Source organism: Calliphora vicina, chromosome 1 (genome assembly GCF_958450345.1).
Source record: "Calliphora vicina chromosome 1, idCalVici1.1, whole genome shotgun sequence".
NCBI classification, from domain to species: Eukaryota; Metazoa; Arthropoda; class Insecta; order Diptera; family Calliphoridae; genus Calliphora; species Calliphora vicina.
This window is the reverse complement of record NC_088780.1, coordinates 86,947,018-86,967,918: the sequence shown is the minus strand read 5'-3', so window position 1 is coordinate 86,967,918 and position 20,901 is coordinate 86,947,018. Positions and strand designations below refer to the sequence as shown.

The following is a 20,901-nucleotide window of genomic DNA, read 5'->3' as shown; positions in this document are numbered from 1 at the left end:
TTCATTTTGTTTCAAGAATAACTGTATTTTTTGATTATATCGGTAACGGTATTTAAGCGGTAACGGTATTTAAGCGGTAATGTTAGCCAAACTTGAAAATTTATTGATTAATTGTCATGTTTTTGCCATATTTGGATAAGTTCACGTGTCATGAGTCATGAATGGACACAAATTATCCGCAATATTGTTATAAGATTTTATTAAGCAAAAATCTCTTTAAGTTTAAAATACCACACATCTTATTATGGAACAAACTGTACTCCATGTATCCTTACTTGCAATAGCAAATTAACATTTTCTCTAATGCTCGGAGGAGACAGCGCTAGAGTATAGATAAAATCTAAAATAATATACAACATATATTGTCTTAACTGTAGGCAACATATTAAATTACAACGTTTGATCTAATAAAAAACGATGCCACTACTCTCCTCCCCAAGAACACTTGTAGCCAATGGTGGTAATAAGAAAACAACTACAATCCACCACAGATTGAGCTCCTACTTGTTAGTAGTGGCTGTTGGCCTGGGTTTTCTTTTATGTGGGTTCCGATATGAGGAAAATATCAAAATAAATAACCAACTAAGTAGCGAAAGCAACAAATACAAGTTGTTTATTGTAAGTGGCAGTTATCAAGAAAAAGGACGAAGACAAGGAAAAGAAAAAAAAGCGGAAAATTCAAAAGGAATGTTTTAAGAAAAGCTCAAATGCTAGAGGCTAAATGGAATATAAACAATAAACAACTTTTAGCAATTGTAGGGAATAAAAAATGAACAGAAAATAAACATATTCTGCCTACACAAGGGCGGTAAATTAAGAATTATGCCAAAATGTCCGTACATATTTTAGTCATTTGCCAGTGTAAATAACATTTAATATGTGTTGTTATTTTAACCACATAATTATTATTAATTTATTTATTTAAATGTTACAGAATGACAATGTATCAGTCAACCACCCATTCATTCGTTCATCAAATAATTTAATTATTTAAATTAAATTCATTTGAACTGTTTGCATTTAGTTTTTAGCGAAAACTAGAGCTATTATATGTATTTCCGTTTCCTCTTCATAAAGCTCTTGCAATTATTTTATTTGTTAATGAAATTAAATCACATACACAACAACTACTCCCACATAAACTCACAGATACATACATACATTACTTAATAAGACCCAACAGTTTTAGAAGTAGTCATTTGACACGTACATATGTAGTCTATGTAGTGCAGAGAGAAGTCAATTGGTTATTTTATACGTCAATTGGCACTTTAGTGTCTGTAAGTAACCTAGAGTGTAGTCACTTCCAACGTTTGTTTTGTAATGCACTTTAGAAAGTAGTTATTTTACCTACCACAAGTAATATATTAGATAGTCAATTGACACTTAGTGTATCATGTTAAAATAACTGGTTATAAATCTATCGGTTAGGTAGTTAGTAGGATAACTAACTCTATGTAACCTATATGATAATGTCATGCATTCACTACTGGGGACCAACTATTAGACATTCTAGTCATTCTATATGTGGTCTGGAGGTCAGCTTAGGGCTATTTATGTAACTAGTGGTGCCTTAAATTATAGTTAAAATCACTAGTTCGGGAGAGAACTACTGGGGAGTGATGTAATCAAATAAAACATAAATTTAAATGCCCCAAAGGCTATAAATAAAACAACAAAAAATTAAAATAAATAAAAAAAAAACAGTAACTGCGAGTCAAGATTATTTAATATTTCACACAAACTGAAAATTGTTCAATTGTGCAACAGCTGTGTTGTCGCCTAAAGGCCACAACAATATTAATAATATTTATTATTTGAAGACCGTCCAGCACAGTCACCAAACTCCTTTCCCATCATAACCACAATGAAATATTATTCCTCATTGTTTTCCCCTATATAGTCTCACATTTGTAAAAAGTTTATTGGGAAAAATATTTTATAAAGTTGTACTTAAATGTGTAAACTTTAAAGACCTATACAAAGAAAAAACAAAATTATTTTTTTTTATACAATAAAATAAAGTTCTACTGATAGTGAGAGTAGATATATCGCAAACTGTGGTATCGCAAAATACTGGCTAGATTTCTTTGTCACATTTAGTGACAATAGAGAGAGAAGTTGAATATTCGCAAATTTATAAATAGTTTTTATAAAAATTTAAATGTAAAATTTTATTAGGCTTGAGTTTCCCGGGAATGAAAAAAGTCCGAAATGAAAAAACCTTCTTATGCTATCAAAAACAATATTCTGAAAGTCCAACTCCTCTTCTATTGATGTTTTATTTTTAAACTTAATCTGAGCTATAGTTTCAAAGATAAATATTGGCACTACACCATTTCCAATTGTATTTCAGAAATTTCTAATTATATTTCAGAAAATTACAATTGAATTTCAGAAATTTCCAGTTATATATCAGAATTTTCTAATTCAATTTCAGAATTTTCCATTTATATTTCAGAAATTTGTAATTGTATTTCAGAAACATTCATTTATAATTCAGAAATTCCCAATTGTATTTCAGAATTTTCCAAATGAATTTCAGAAATTTCCATTTGTATTTCAGAAACAAAATCAAATTTTATCCAAAATTACAAAGTCCGAACAATAAATTTTGATAGAGGAGACAAAAAAAAAGACACGTGTATCGGCGTTTTGAAAGTTTACATCTGAATTTCATTTGAGGGGGGGGGTTAAAGTTTCCCAACTCTGGCACATTCTTATTGTTAATTTTCATAAGAAACCATAGGATCCTTACATTTTAGGTATAAAATGTATTCAGAAAATTTATGCAAAATGTTACGGAGAACATTTTTGTATAATATGTTAACCCTCTAAATCTTCAAGGCATGGGTATTATTTGTCCTTCTTTTTAAAAAGAGCAACAAACTTCATTAAAACACGGATATAAAAGGGTTAAAATGTTGCGAAAAAAAATTATGCGTGAAATTTTACTTTAAGTCCCTAAATACATCAAAACGGAAAATTCAACCAGAAAGTCAGAAATAAGACACAACAAAAGAGAGCTTACGGTTAATTTCAGATGTAAACTTTTAAAACGCCGATACACGTGTCTTTTTTTTGTCTCCTCTATCAAAATTTATTGATCGGACCTCGTAATTTTTTTTGGTGTTGTACAGTGTATTAACCTCATATAAATTCACCGTAATGATGTTTCTTCCCTTTTTCGAAATTAAATTTAGTTCGAATTTTATTTGAATTTTTCGAATTTATATATACAAATATTTCTGAATTTATATGAGGTTTATAAAGAATTAATTTTAACCTATTATTATTATAAGTTTATCATTCCATTTGTAATTTCCACAATATAATTTTCCGAAACTATAAAGTATATATATTCAGGATCCTTATAGATAGCGGAGTCGATTAAGTCATGTCCGTCTGTCTATTGAAATCAATTTTCTGAAGACCCCAGATATCTTCGGGATCCAAATCTTCAATAATTCCTATTAAAATCAGCGGTTCACAAATGGCTGAGATATGAGGAACCAACCAGGACAACCTATATCTGGATTACTAAGTCAATATAGACAATATGGATATCTAATGATAGATATTTCAAAGACCTTTGCAACGACCTATATAAGACCATAGTAAACAATTTTAACCCGAATTTTTTTTCACCCAAAAAAATTTTTAAAAACAAAATTTTTTTTTTTAAATTTAAAAAAAAAAATCCAAAAAATGAAAAAACAACTTCGGAAAAAAAATAAATTATGTTTACCTAAAAATATTTATAATTTGTATTTTGAAGTATAATTTAGTGAAGGGTATATAAGATTCGGTACAGCCGAATATAGCGCTCTTACTTATTTTCCAATATCAATATCATAAGTTACAAGTAAGAGTGTTTTATTCGGCTATGCCGAACCTTGTATACATCAAAATGTCAAAATAAAATATTTTTCTAATATAGGGGTTATATGGTAGAAAGATTTAGTTTTATGTCCAATTTCTCGATATTACGATTTTAATTCTCTGAGAGGGGTCTGTATGGGGACTAGCGACAAATATTGCCCGTTTTTATCAGGATTGCCGCATAATCGACAAATTTATGACTGCTCAAACAGCAGGGGGGACACATGTATAGAGGCTATGTGAAATCATTTACCGATATTGCCCATCATTTTTAAAACAAACTGTATCAAGAGAGAGTATTTGTGGAAAATTTCAGCCAGCTAGCTCCTGTAGTTTGGTCCTATCGTGCTTTCAACAGAAAGACAGGCGGACAAACATAGCTAGATCGTCTTACAATTTTATGAGGACCCAGGATATATATACCTTTTGGTTCTCCTACCAATATTTCAATATGTTACAAACGGAATGACAAAATCAATAATCATTTTTGATGGTGGATATTATATATTATGTAATAACAATTTGTATATTAAACATTTAAAAATGATCGCTTTCTTGTATTTAGAAGTATAAATTTCAGAATATTTATTATATATGTATATGTAATTTTTATTTCGTACAGTGATTGGCAGTGATTTTTCAAGATTAACAATTAAAATTAATGCTAAACTTAAGGTACGATCACACGACAAATATTTAATGAGATAGACGTAACCACTAAATAAAACTTATTCACTGAGAAAACAGATTCGTAGTAGCAACCGAATTTGTTGCCAATCGAATGATTCTGCCTTCCACAATTTTACAGTTGTGGATACAAAATTGTATAAGATATAACTCAAGTTTGGTTACTTTAACCGAAATTCTTTCTTATTTTTTGTTGCTGATTTTCTGTTGCTGGAACCGAAAAATTCTATGTGTGCAACCGAACTATTCGATTGGCTACAAATTCGGTTGCCACTGCGATTATGTTTCCTGTGTTGCAATTGTTTTATTTATTTGATAATCTAATTTAACAGCAGATGTTTGGAAGAGTTAATAGTGTCAAAAATAGTGATTACATTTCTTTAAGTAAATATTAGTCATGTATGACCGTGCAATTAACTTTAGTGTAATATTCAGCTTAAAAGTAGGCAGTGCTTTAAATTTTCATTTTGATACCATTTTATATAATTTTCTTATTTTGATCTTAAAGTATTATTTAGTTTCTACTTACAGCTTTTATAATAAGTATGAATTAATTAAGATGTAATGAATTACTTACTTATTTAGTAGAAATGATTAAATTTCAGTTCCGATTTTATAACAAACCAACTAACAATTTCTCCTTAAATTACAAAATTAATTATATTACCAGCGACTTAATTCAGCTTGTGTGGTGTACTTTTTCAATTACAAAAAAAGTTTTCCATTTTAAAAGGATGCGATATATTATTGATTGTAAGCAAACCATACTACATTTCTATTATAATTAAGACTTCGTCTAAAATCCTTTAAGCATACACTCAACAAAAAAACAATACAATAAAAGTTGTATTTTTAAAATATTTGTGATAAGCCAGTTGGTGATTTTACATGATATTTTTTATATTTTTTTTTGTGGTGGTTGGTGGTGGTTTGTAAGCATGATGGTGAAATACACAAAAAAAAAAAGTACAAAGAGAGAAAAAAAAAGAACAAGAAGGAAAGAAAAAGGTACAAGACATTGAAAGAAACCTTTAACCACAATACAATTTCCTTTAATATAGTACATTTAAAATGAGTTAAAGTAAGAATCAAAGCATTTCGTTTAATACAATTTATAGTCATAAAAATAAATTTGTTCATTAAAGGATAAATTAAAACAAAACGTTTGTTAAAAACTGAAAAAAAATATGTTAAAAAATGTGGAGCAAAACTTTTCATTATCAGCCAAAACCCAAACTTAAGCAATATGGTTTCAATATGGTTCAATTGAATTTTTTTTTATATATATTTCACAATGTCATAAGCAGAATAAAAGGTAATTTGTATAAATGTTTAAATAATATTATTAAATACAATAAAAGTATCAGTTTTATAGTGAGCGATTAATACAAAATTAACTTTTAAATTGAGGTTTTTTATGTATTTAGTCATGAGGTTTATAACACTTTAACCAAAAAAATATGCAAATACAATTTGCTTTATTTCCTTTCTAATCTTTCAAAAGTGGGACTATAAAACCTACGATTGAACCCAAATTAGGATCTACACTCAAACTCATATAAATACCTACGATTGAACCCATACTAGGATAACTTAAGGACATACAATTGAACCGAAACTTGGAAGGTATACGACAGAACAACAATATAACATACGATTGAACTAAAACTTGGACCAAATGGACCAAACACAAATGGCATGTTCTTAAACTAGGACTACGATATAACCCAAACTAGTACCAAATAAAGAACTATGACTGGAGACACACTAGCAACATCAAAGCAAACATTTTAACTTAAAAAGAAATGAAAATTATATAAAAATCTTAAAGTAAACCCTAACAAGGATCATATAAAGACCAAAAACCATTTAAATGTCTTCGATTTAAACCAAACTAGATCAATAAAAAGACTTAGGTCGGGTAACTTATCAAAATTTTAAACATAGTTACGCTTAATCAATGTTTAAATATTTTGTTTGTATGAAAAAACAAGTAAGAAAGTATGGTCGGTCAAGCCTGACCATATAATACCCTACACTAAGTAAAAGAGCAAAACCATTTTACTTTTAAAATTTCAATAACTTATATTTTTGAGTGATTTTCGGAAGTGGGCCTTATATGGGGGCTATGACCAATTATGGACCGATCACCATGAAATTATTTCGTGTGATTTATGTCTATATTAAAGTTAACTATGTTGAATTTAAAGATCTGTGATTGAACCCAAAATATGATCACTTAAGCATCAATAATTGAATCAAAACTAGGACTATGTTTGAACACAGCTGGGACCTTATAAAGACCTACGATTACACCATAAATAGGACCATACAAAGTCCTACGATTAAATCAGAAATAGAACCATATAAACACCTCCGATTGAACCTAAATGAGGTACATTTGAACCCACAATATGATCACTTAAGGACCAAAACTAGGATCATACGCTACGCCTGAACTTAAGATTGAACCAAAACTAGGACTATGATCGAACTTCAACAGGGACCTTAAAAAGAAATACGATTAAACCAGAAAAGGAACCTCATAAAGACCCACGATTGAACTATGGCTGTATAAAAAAACTTAAAAATACGATCCCAATAGTTATAATTCTTGCAATGTGTTACAAACGTAATGACTAAACGGCTATTGACTTGCTTTATTAGTTGGTGGTAAATACAAATGGAATTTCATTTATTAAAATTACAGATGTTAATAAAATTTATGTATGTTTTCACTATAAAACTGTCTCTTAAAAAACACAAACACCAGGTTACCAATTAATTATTGTTGGTTGATCAATTAATAAATAAATACATAAATGAAAAAATAAAAGTGAGTGTGAATGGGTGTAAATAGTAGTATATTTTATAAATAATAAAATCCAAATAAATAATGTGTTGGTTGGTAGGTGTAAGAGTAAGTAAAAGGAGCATGTATTTAATTGTACACAGTTTGTGCATATGTAATATACAAACAGTATGTGAACATAAAATATAAGGATAATATTCAGAACAATGTGTTTTTAATAATTCATAAAAAAATGGCAAATTAAAAAATAAATCAGGAAAAAATACTTTCACCAAAAAAAATTTCAACTTATTTGAGTGCAATGAATATGTAAGATAAAAAATTAAAGACCACAAACAAAAAAGGTCATGAAAAACTTTCATATCTACCCCACTTACCCGATGTCTTCGGCATCATCGTCACTTAAAGTTTCACGTAAAACATCAATATTGTCATTTGCATTTCTTGCTCGAATTTGTTGCTGGTGATGCATATCGACTGCATCCTCATTGTCGTACTCATCGTCGTCATCAATATCATTATCGTCTTCTTCGCTGTAATCATCTTCATCATCATTGTCATCATCGACATGGTTGTCATCATCATCATCATTGTTGTCAATTTTGCTATTGGCATCATCCAATAATCTTGATTTCTTTTTATCACGGCGTAATGTTGCAATTTTACGTTCTTCCTCCTGTTTCAGTTTTTCAACTTCATCTTTTGACAGGAACGAAAAAACTTTGTCTAGAAGAATTTTAAAAGAAAAAGTTTCGTATTTTTTTATTAGACATAAAGAGCCATAAAAAAGAAATGAAAATGATTTTAAAATATATGTATGTATTAGGGATGCCAATCCCGATCCCGAAAATCCCGGGATTTTTCGGGATCGAAAGCTAGGGGAAATCATGGACCATTTATTTTAATTTAATGCATTAGTAGTTTTTGATTTGTTATATTTTTACTTAAATATATTAATGAAATCAATAGTTTTTATTGTTGAATTTGATGTTTTTGACGTTTAACTAAAATCCCGAAGTCCCGAAAAATCCCGAAATCTCGAAAAATCCCGGGATCCCGAAAAATACCGGGGTCCCGAAAAATTCCGGGATCCCGGGATTTACATTTCTAAAATCCCGAATCCCGGGATTTGTAAAACCCAGTCCCGTTTGGCATCCCTAGTATGTATGCCTTGTTCAAATAAATAAACTGAATATAAATGTTATAGTTTTCTGTCAATTTACACCTTTATAAAGGAATTGGTGATCATTTTCATTTGTATTTTTTTAATTGCATAACTTTTATTAAACAAGAATTTAATTTACATTTTTTATATAATCTAATCTAGTACTAAACAAGTAAGAGAGCTATAATAGGCTGTGCCGAATCTTATATACTCTCTTCACCAAATTTTACTTTAAAATAATTTATTTTAAATATTTTTAGGTAAACAAAATTTGTTTTTTTTTAAATTGTTTTTAAATTTTATGTAGTTTTTTAATTTTTAAAAAAAAATTTTTTAATGAAAAAAAATTCGTCTTAAAAAATATTTTCCCGATTTTGATCCATTGTAGGGTCAACTTAATATAGCCTTATATACATCGTTGCAATGGACTTTGAAATATCTATCATTAGATATCCATATTGTAAATGACTTAGTAATCCAGATATAGATAAAAAATAGGCCAAAAATCGAGGTTGTTCCGGTCTTTTTCTTATATCGGAATGAGAAACTCATATATACCCTTGCCACTCATGGTGAAGGGTATAAAAAGCATTAATTGAAGCAAAACTATGATATAATAAAACTAGAAGTATGTATATTAGGACTATAACTTTTTTACATTTTTTGCAAATATCAAAATGGTCCCAGCATAGTCAAATAAACCATTGAAAGTTATTTAAAAAAATGGTATTACTATTTCGTGGTTATCAAAAAAGTTCACCCAAAAAACGCGGTAAAGTTTGAAGATATTTTTTTTTTTATTTTTATCCAAAAAACGTAAATAGTTTTTTTTATAAATATACTGCGCTTCGCTACCCCTGTCGTAGTAAAATAAAAAATATATAGCTTCCCAGTAAGGATCTATCTACGATGCTCAAACAAACAAACAAACCAACAAACAAACTTACAAAGACATTTATATATTTATATAGATCAACCTGCCTCGAATCTATATTTAAAATATGTGGTAACGGGACAAAATTCAATGTATTACTAGAAGAAAATAAAAAAAAGGAATAAAAATTTGAGAAAATCTCGACTTTTAAAAATTGTTTTTATGGGTGAGGTTTTTATACCAAAATGACCCGAAAGAAATGTTATCGTAAATAACACAACATTTGCCATCGCGTGGTGCTAGGGCTAAAATTTGGTTATAGGCCTAATGTATATAGAAAAATACGATTTGTTTTAACGGTGCTCATCGAAAGAATTGTTCGACTTTTTTTGTCTTACCAATGTCTGTTAGATCTTTTTTTCTTCCAGATCCAGGTCTTCCTTATACTATTTAATAGCTTTTGCTATTTCTTTGAAAGTCCATATTGTATTTTTTTGATAGGTTTTAATTATTTGTTCACGTACTTATTTTTCGTTGTCCATTTTGACCGAAATAATAGTTAACAATTAATGATTTAGAAAAGATAATATCTGATATATTTTAAAAACTAACGTGATTAAAAAAACAAGTAAGAGAGCTATATTGCCGAATCTTATATACCCTTCACCAAATTATACTCAAAAATATTTTTTTTTTTTAATATTTTTATTTAAAAAAAAAAAATTTGGAAAAAGAATTTCTGAGAAAAAAAATTTTTTTGATGAAAAAATAATTTGGGTTAAAAAATATTTTTTTTCGATTTTGACCCATTGTAGGTCCAACTTACTATAGCCTTATCTATCATTAGATATCCATATTGTTTATATTAGAACAAAAATAGGGAACAAAATCAAGGTTGTCCAGGTTTTTTCAATATATATCAGCCATTTGTGGGCCGATTTTATCGATTTTAAATAGCAATCGAGGAGCCGGAAGAATTCCCCATGTATTGATGTATAAATCAAGTATGTAAGTTATTTGGGGGCTACGGAAAGTTGATTTCAACATACAGACGGACATGGCAATATCGACTTGATTATTTTGAAAACCAGTTCATTATGTATCGTTGGTCTTATTTAGAAAGGCCCCAACTCAAATAATTTGAAATTTAAAGGAGAAGGTGATAGAAACTGTATTATCAACATGTAACTATTTGTTAAACAATTGCTGGTAAAACCGTTATTTCTGTTATTATTGCATTAAATTTTTATGACGAGGTGTATTTTTGTGAAACCTCAATTTCGAAAAAATGCGTGTTAGTGCCTTTCTACATGAGACCAACGGTAAACATTAAATCTCTTATTAGGTTATTTAATCAGTAAAGTATTCGAAGGTTGAATAAAATATTTAATAAAAATATATGTATTCTCAAAAGACATTTCCAATTTTGTATGACATAAAAACAAATTAAAAAATATAATTAGCTAATTTTTATTAGATATTGTCATTAAGATTGAAATTGTTTTCAATTTGACACTTTATTTGATAATGTTTCTGTAAAAATATTAAGTAAAATTTTTAAAATAAGTTTAAACTAATTTTTGGGCCACTAATCACAACCTAGTACTGATCTAATAATCCTTGATGGCTCTAAAAACCAATTTTCCATATTGCATAAATAAAAAACAACATATAAAAAGCAAAATAATTTATGGTAAAAAATTAAAAAAAGAAAGTTTTCCTCAAAATGTTTAAACATGCTTTTTTCTAAGTTTTTGTTAAACAATTTTGTGCTAAAAACAAGTAAACTTTAATTCCCAACATTACCACTAAATAAGCCTCAAGATTTTTGCTTTTTATACAACTTTTCAATCTCCTTTAAAAAAAGGATGTTGGAATTTTATAGTGATTGCTCTTCTCTGTTTTATGAAATGTGGGTTTACACACACAAACTTCCACATAGATAGATATTAAATAGAAACAACAAAATTTCATCAATTTTTACAGCTTGTTGGACTAGACAACAACTCCTACCAGAAGTATGTAGGTACAAGCTAAAAACTAAAAGGAATAAAGTTTGTTCTTTTTTGTTTTGTTATGTTTTTGAAAGAAAAGAAAACTTTTATGTATGCAGGCTGCTTGCAACTGCTAATTATACTAGAGAACGTGTCAGTTTTTTCTGAAAAGTCACTGGCAGCAAATGCATTTGATTCGTTTTGCTTTACGAAATAAACTTTGCAGCCAACAAACACAGCCCAACCAACCGTACATCCAACCGACCATCTGTCAAAGCACAACAAGAAGATGATCATTATGGTGAAGATAAAGATAGAGAAACAATTCAAGAATAACAACAAAGTCATAATGCTAATTTCCAAGGAAATTTAATATTTTCTTCAGCTTTATCTTCAATTTTCTGCAGTCTAATGTAGTCGTGTACTACTGTTGCTCATACGCCAAAGGAAAACTTGCATACAACACACACACATATCCAACCGACTGGGACTGGCTGGCTACTCTCCATCTCTTGTCCACTGAAGTTTTTCGTTTTGAGATTTTTTACTTTTTTGTTTAAGAATTTGTGCTTACTGACCAAGAAGATTGTTGGAGCAACAGCTTTGAAGCAACACCAGCAGCAGCAGCAACAACAGCAACAATATTAGTACAAGTTTATATGATTTTCAAGAATGAGAAAATAGGAAATAAAGCAGTATAAACGAAATTATAATAAGAAAATAAACTTTTTACTTGAAGTGATTTTAATAAGAATTTAAAATGATTTGTCCAAGAAAGAATAGAAAGTACAAACGTAGAAATAATAATATTGTAAAGTTATTATTTCCTTATCTTGCACATAGATGTATCTAAAGCAGGCAAATTGAAAAGAAATCTAAATTTCTATGATTTTAAATATTCCAAATTTAATTTGCAATTCTGAAAACGGTCCTGAAATGGACGAGATATAAGCAAATCCCGATTTTCGGTTCTAGTGAAATTTTTCTTGTCCCAATAACAAACAAATAAAAATATACATATGTATGATTTCTAAAATCTCAGACAACATATATCAAATGATACATTTCCAACGATGTATAAGGAAACGTAAAAAGTTGGTTCCACAATGGACTGATTTAGGATAAATGTTTTTTTAGCCGATTTTTATTTTAAATACAAAAAAACAAACAATAATACAGTGCACGCACGGTGGTAAATTCCTGCCAAAAATATTTTTTTTTTTTTAATTTTTATAAAATTTTGATGGTAAATTTTTCCTATCACTTCATAATATACAGTATCATTATTATTTTGGCTATAAAATAACTACATGGTTATTTATAGTGCTGTAAAGTCAAAATTTTTTTCGTGTCATTTTAATATTAGAAAAATGTGATTTTTTACTTTTGAATCGAAGTAGCCTATGCTTTTTGCTTTAAAGTTTTTTTTTACAAATTAGCACATGTTTATATGAAACTGTTATCAGTTAACCATTCCACGTAGTTATTAAGGAGTTTTTGCGAGTTCTTTTTATATAAAAGTGAAGTGATTAGGAACTAGTTTTAAATCTATAGAAACTAAATTAAAAAAAAAAGTTTGAAAGGCCAGAACATTTTAAAAGGGGCCATTGGAGGTTAAGTGTAAATTACAACTAATATTGTAATGTATCACGAGTAAGTACTACAAATTTCAGCTGCAATTATCTGTCATTCGAACGATTTATATTTAAAAACCTTATTGAAAGCGTTTCCGAAAAAGGTTCATAAATTCATCACTATTGATATGCATTTCCAAAGGACACTAATCAGTATTAAGTTATTAAAAAACTTTCAATGTGGGTTACACATAGCAAATTAAGAAGAAAAATTCAGAAGAAACGAGTCATGCCAAGACACTTGTTTCAAATGATTTGAGAGTTCTGGCAATTTCTAACAACGGATCTGAAAATTTTTGCAATACAACAATCTGACAACCGTGTGAACTGACAATTTTTGTTGGCCGATAAATTTATTGCCTTACAATTGTCTGAAAAATTAAATTTATATCAAATTTTTCATTCCGTTCCTACATAGGATTCGGCAATACTATATTATGACTTGTATTTATATGAGTTCAATTCGAATGATTTTTAATAGTTTGGCATTTGTTTGAACACCTGCCATATTCTGTCCGTTGAAACTAGCAATTAAACTGAGTCTGTATTTCTGAAATATATTTTAATACTGAATAAGCAAGAGTGCCTCAAGGCATTCATTACAAAACTCCTATTATCTCAAAAAGTAATTGTAATTTTTTTTTTAGATTTAAGTGTGACTTTAGTTACAGATTTGTTAACATTTCCCTCGAAGGTCGAAATGCATTCTGACTTTTAGTTTTTGTTCTGCCAGCTGTTTTGTGAGTGATTTTATAATTTTAGCACGTAAAATTTTGTGTGTAATTTTTGTAAATCAAAGTTTTACTAACTTTTAGTCGCCCGATCTATTCGAAATATTTTTTATTAGTTTTTTTTCATTACTTTTCAATAAAATCATATCATAGTTGTTGTTTTTATAACTAAACCGACAACAATGCCCTGAGTCAGTCTTCACCTTTTTGTACCTAAACTTAATTTGCAAATTAGTTTCTGATGGCTGTTCTGAGTTTATTGGGTCATAATTACCCTAAAATTATTCGGCAACTTTTCTTTAGCTTTTTAAAGTTAACTTATAATCACTTTTGAAACCACTTACGTTTTCTCATAATTTAGATTAAAATAAAAATGACCAAGAGATAAACAACAATAATTAAAATAAAACGAAAACAAATATATTTCTTTATAAAAATACAATTACCTGTCTTTTGTGTGGGCTTGTGTTGGTCCTCCATGGCAGATTCAAAGAAACGTTTTTTATCGGATACCGATTTAGGCACTTTAGTTGTTGTAGATGATGATGTCTTTGTTGCGTCAGCAGGTGAAATCTAAAATAGTTGGACAAATTACAAATTAATATTTCCACAAAAATAAATATTAAAACTTAAAAAAAAAATAATATTGTTTTTAAAAACATTTGTTAAATAAAGAAAAACGTAACGAAACGAAACCAAGAAACAAAATCTTATGATTATGTTAAATCCTGTGGTTATTTAAAATATATTTTTTTCCTACCGACCAAAAATCCCTGTAAGTATGTAATTGTTTGTTATACCAATATGTATTTTACAAAATCCCTTTAAAATCTTGCTGTGGAAGAACCAAAAAAAAAAACAAAACATTAAGAGAAACCAAAGCTGACCAAGACAGACACAACATTGGTAGAAGGACATATGTTGAAACCCTGTGAAACAACTGCAGCCTTATAGAAAACTTACTTGTAACATTCTCGATTTTGCTTGAAAAACAATGTTAGCCAAAAATTTTACCAGGAAAAAAAATTTAAAACCAAAAACACACCAGCCACATACAATTGAAAACATTGTGCTGTTCTGTATCTTGTTGCAACATTAGGAGTGTAGGGGACTCAATTTTATACATGATAGAAAAGTGGAGAATTATTCAGTTTTTTATTGCACACGCAAATGTTAGATGGTTACAGACAGTTTAAACCTGCCCTTAGGAATTAAATGGGATGTTATCAAAATATATTTTTGTCCGTGACTTGGTCTAATGTACTTCTTAAGTATCAAAGTTTAATTGATGAAAAATTAAAAAACAAAATATACATATTTCTTAAATATCTATGCTACTGCTTATGTGCAGACAACTTATTAAAAAAAACTGAATTATCCTGAAAAGTTGATTTAAAAACATAGATCTAATTTAATGATCTTTGTTTTCCAACAAGTTAAATAATTGTATTCTAATCAGTGTGAGATTTTAATTTTCAAAATCTCTGTCTCACATTTTATTAACCAGTAACCAAGGAGCTTACCTTAAAAGAAAATTTGTTATATTGGGGGTAGGGTCAGTTATGGACCGATCCTCAGAAATGTTGGTAAAAAGATTTAGGTTCATATAAAACATGTTTATGTCCAATTCAATCACGATATTAATTATTATAAGACAATTATAAATGTTCAAGTCATTTTCTGAAGGGAGACCTTGAATGGGGACCAATTTTCGCCATACTTTACAGTATAATTTCAGAGTACTAAGAACTAATTTGTACAAAATTTTATCAGGATTACCGCATAATCAACAATTTTATGACTGCGAAAACAGTATTCCGGGGGGGGGGGACATTTGTATGGGGGCTAGGTGAAATTAGGGACCGATATTTCCCATTTTCAATACCAAATAAACCTTATAAACAGAGTCTATTTGTGGAAAATTTCAGACAGATAGCTCTTTTTGTTTGGGCCCTATCGTATTTTCAGCAGACATACAGACGGCCGGACATAGCTATGCCGTCTTGGAATCTTATGAGGACCCAAAACATATATTCTTTTTGATGTGTTACAAACGGAATGACATAAATATACTAGGGTTCTATAGCTGAAACAAAAAGTCTACTTTTCGACCTTTCGACTTTTTCCGTTTTTTAAAAAGTCGACTTTTCGAACTTTCGACTTTTTAGTTATTCGACTATTTTCGACTATTTTCAACTTTTTACCATTTCTTGTAAAAAATACATGGTTTCTACATTTATTGATGCGCCTTTTGTAATGTTTAGCAATAAAAATGAAATTTATCAAGGCGATAATAGTTAGAAGAATGTTGTAAGAATTTTATGTAGAAAAAAGCTTTATTTTATAAACATTTATTTATTATTTACAAATATTTGCATATACTACAAAAAATGCAAGTGCACCAAATTGCAATAGTTTTAGTATAATGTTGCAATTAAATATTTGTTTAACCATCTAAAAAGTCGACTTTTATCGACTATTCGACTATTTTCGACTTTTATAAACTTTTCGACATTTGAGATAACATAATCGATTGTTCTACTTTTTTCCCACAAAAACGTCGATTTCGACTTTTCGACTTTTTTTTTAGAAAAAAGTCGATTGTTCGACTTTTTATCGAGAAGTCTGATTTTATTTATTTAAAAACCGTTATAAATCCAAATACATCCATTTTGAATTATATATTTAAAAACTTCATATTGTATTACAGGTGCACTCATAATAACACATGGATGTATCAGAAGCGAAAAGGCCTAACTCCACTTTTCGAAAATTTCTAAATTTTGTTATATCGCACACCCAGTTCAAAAGTGACACAACTCAAAATTAATTTGTCGGGTTATATAAACCCGAACAATTAATTTTACGCTTAAACTATGCATATGTGCGATATGGTCTATGATCGAAAAATTATTAACACACGTTTTTCATTAAAACGTTTAACCCAAGTAATATTTAATTTTTTTTGATCAGTTACCTTGTAAAGCATGTCACTTATTATGTTTAATGTCAATTATGTTCATTAACTGATAATCTGATTAAAATGAGTGAAGAGAAAAATGAGCGTACTAAAATTATTAAATATTTTCAACAAAACCCATCTTGGTCCTACAACAAGTTGGTCAAACAATCAAAGGTCAGCCGTCAAACTGATTCTAATGTTATCAAACAGTAGCGGGAGAACTTGTCCGTTGATAGAAAACCTAGTTCAGGTAAAAGGAATGGTCCATATGATGTTTCTAAAGCAAATAAATAGAAAGCATTTTCGAAAGAGCTCCCAACACATCAGGTAGGAAATCAGTCCGGTTAGATTAGTACTCGGACTATTGGGTAAGAAAAGTTAAAGCCAATTCATGCTTAAAAATATACAAGTCTCAAAAAGTTCCTGACAGGAACTCTGCTAAAAATTTAGAGGCCAAAGACTGAGCACTGAAATTGAAGTAAAATTTTATACAAAAAATATACCTGCTGCATAATGGATGACGAAATGTACGTATGGAACATTTTTCGCAACTTCCGGGTCAATATTTTTATGTTGCTGATCCTCGAGGGAATGTTGTAGAATAGTTTAGTACCCAAAAGTAGAAACAAAGTGACAGAAATCACTATAAAAACCATAACGGAAAGGTTTTCGAAAAAGGTTCAAAATTTCATCAATAATGATTAGAACTATAAAAATAATTTATTTTGTAAATTGTAATAATAATTGCAATCAAATAAAAAACTAAGTTTAGTGGTTTAGTTTTTATTATGTTAAGAATTTTTCGATCTCACAACAAAGAGATCAGCTGTTCCATTCCTTTAAGATCGTCTAAATCGGCCGTATTTGTCTTAATCCCGGCGCCAAGTGATGTTTTATATGGAAAACAAAATATCAAACATTTCAAAAATTTTAATTTATATGATTTTTTTTTTTAATTTTTTGTATTTTGTTTTCCACATTGACGCCGGGATTTAGCCAATGAGGCTATAAGTATTTATTGTTAATGGCGGTTAGTGCAATTCCGTATATACAAATTTAGAAGTTTTACAGTTTCAACTCATACGGGGTTGTCATAGAATCCAATCATTGTCGGAATCGGTTTTGAAAACGACAAAAAGGTACATTTGACAATGTATTTTTTTCTTTAATCGATAAAGAATTTAATTCTAGATCGAATATAAAACCGATAACTTTCGATTTCACGAGACCAATGTACTTTTTTCGTTCGTTTTCAAAACCGATTCCGACAATGATTGGATTCTATGACATCCCTGATAGACGAACATACTTGCCAATGTGTTGGATCTCTGGGAGGTTGAAATATAGATAATTATTTCCCTTATGTTTTTGGAATGGTAAAGGACACTTTAGTCTTGCCAACTAGTAAATGTAATTTTTAATCAACTTTTAAGTTATATAAGGGACAAGTGAGAACATAATTTTAAACCTAATTTGTTTATTTTTGGGCACATACGGTTGCGGTTACCAATAACTATGTATTTGAGCCAAATTTTCTACGTTACCTTGTTTAGGACCTATCGGGTTTAATTGTTTTTAAATATCGGACGGACATTTTATTAAAAAATTGTTTTTTGGTTGGACCGATTTGACACAATTTTAATACCAAACATTTCATGATTAGCAGATAATATTTGGGACAATTGCATGCCCATAGGTCTTTCCTAGTACGCCCTAGCGTATCTTCAACTAAACATTGCTACAATGTTTATGAATTTACTCAGACCCAGACTATTTCAATGGAATTACAAAACCAATATACCCACCCCCAAGTTTTTGGTGATGTGTTTAAAAAACAAGTATTTTTTATCATATTCCCAGTAACTCTTATTTAACAGACTGACAGAAAGATATTTTTAAAATGTTTTGCAACATATCAAAATATGTATATTTTAGAAATGAAATCAATTTTTATAATAAAATTGTTTCGTGAACTCAAATTAGTGCATTTTTAAAGTATTTATAATAATTTGACCTGAGAAGATTTTAATAAATTTTTACTTAATTCTTATTCAGCTTATTCGTGGTAATATTATCAAGTTCTTATAACGACATCTGTATTTCTTAGGGTTAATTAAATTCTTTCTTAATTTCAGTAGACGGTATTTACATATATAACGGCATAAATGATTATTTATGGCATAAAGAAATATCCTTCCGCTCCCATTTTTTGCATCAGCAAATACTTATACCCAAAGGTTTTGGAAAGTATAATAAATTTCTGCACCGAGAACACTGTACGAGTACAAGTGTAACTAAGTATATGAACACAAGATATGTATTACACCATTTCCCAAACGAAATATTACATAATAACAAATGTATATGTATAAATTGTTAATAAAGTTAATAAAAAATTAAATAAAATTATGGCTTTATGAGAAAAGCCAAATATTCCGATTATTTATGTTAGTCTAATTTTCCAAGACATTGTCAAATCGCAGTTCTGAGGCAGCCAATTGATATCGCCAAGAAGGATGCGACATCCGGCTGAAACTAAAGATTATCCAAATTTCAGCCCACAAAAAATCCGTAATACGCCGTTTACCAAAATGGCGTTCATGTTCTTTCTTGTATTAAGTTATACACTTTCGAGTTTACAGGATATTTATAATCAGAATAGAATAAATATGTCGCTGACCTATTGGAAATTGTGTAAAATATAAAATGTCTCGTTTTAACAAAACGATCATTTATCAAAGAAAGTCACTAACATTTTCATTTAATTTCTTCTCTGTCCTTGTTTTACATTTGCTATCGTATTTATTCCAAAAAGTACTGGAACTACAAAATTATACAAAATGCAACATGTACGAAGGAACGATTTTCTGTTTTTTTTCTTTCTTCTACGTTTCGAATGTACCAAACAATCATCCAACCTTCCCACCAAAACACAACACAGCAACAGGCAAGAAATGATTAATAGTCAGTACAGTTGTTTTGTTTCATTCATAAATTTTGCAATTCTACAAAATCTAAACCAAAGGGAAACCAAAAAACACTTGATCTCCACCAAAAGCAAGTGTAGAAAAATACATAAATTATAATGCAATTAAGCAAGTCTCCTTAATTTCTCACAACGGAAATGTTATGTTAAAACTGCAAACATCCAGTGGGTTTTTCTGTAAAATTCATTTAAATTAATTGCTACAAGAATTTGTTTGTGAATTTAAATGAATTAACATTTTTTTTCAGTGTACACATTGTTAACACACACAGATGTCGCTTTAAGCATTAAATTGAAAGTGTTTATTTCTTTTTTAGTAGATTAGATAACACTGGCAAATGACCTAAATTTTATAAGAGACAAGGGTTGGCTCGGTTGGTTGGCCTGATCAATAAACCGTTTTTTAAACAAATATTTATGTATATTTCATTATGTGTGCCACTTTTTTATCTGCTACAATTATTTTTTGAAATTATCTTATCTGATTGTAAACACTTCATGGTAGAAACATTTTGAACAAATTGTGTAAAATGGTTAATAGAAAAACCAGTCTGTTACAGGTATTTGAGGTGTCAATACGAACGAGTATCATAGAAACGGAAATAGCAAGTGAATAGGAGTTAGAATCAAATACTTAGTTAAAACAACCTGAGCAGAAATAAAATTTAAAAAAAATATCTATATTAAAACACTATACAACAAAATCAATTTTTTTTACAAAATTACAAGGTCAGACCAATAAATTTTGATAGAGGATACAAAAAGAAAAGACACGTGAATCGGCGTTTTGAAAGTTTACATCTGAATTTCATGTGAGGTGGGGGGGGGGGGTTAAAGTTTCCCAACTCTGGCACATTCTTATTGTACATCGGCATAAGAAACCATGTGATCCTTACATTTTATGTATAAAATGTGTTCAGCTAATTTATGTAAAATGTTACGCAGAACATTTTTGTAGAATATGTTAACCTTCTAAATCCTCAAGGCATGATCAACAAGTTAAGATGGAATATCGTGCTAAAATGTTTGACTTTCAATGTGAATATAAATATTTATAAGTCGATTTCAAGCCTTTCGCTTTTTTATATCCATATCAATCTCCAAGAAAAATAAATTTTAGATTTCCACATATTACACTACTATTCAAAATAAAATTTTGGAGAAGGGCTCCTCG

The 20,901-nt window shown here is 29.2% G+C and overlaps 1 protein-coding gene across 4 annotated transcripts in view; it reads right to left on the bottom strand.

Annotated features, from left to right (window-relative positions):
- scrib (scribble) overlaps positions 1–20,901 on the bottom strand; it is a 444,246-nt gene that overhangs the window by 65,268 nt on the left and 358,077 nt on the right. For all 4 annotated transcript variants that reach the window (XM_065515081.1, XM_065515077.1, XM_065515078.1 and 1 more), the window contains 2 exons: positions 14,226–14,352; positions 7,759–8,107 (listed from right to left, as the gene is read on the bottom strand). In XM_065515081.1, coding sequence (XP_065371153.1) covers positions 7,759–8,107; positions 14,226–14,352 — 476 coding nt within the window. The remainder of the gene's footprint in view (positions 1–7,758; positions 8,108–14,225; positions 14,353–20,901) is intronic.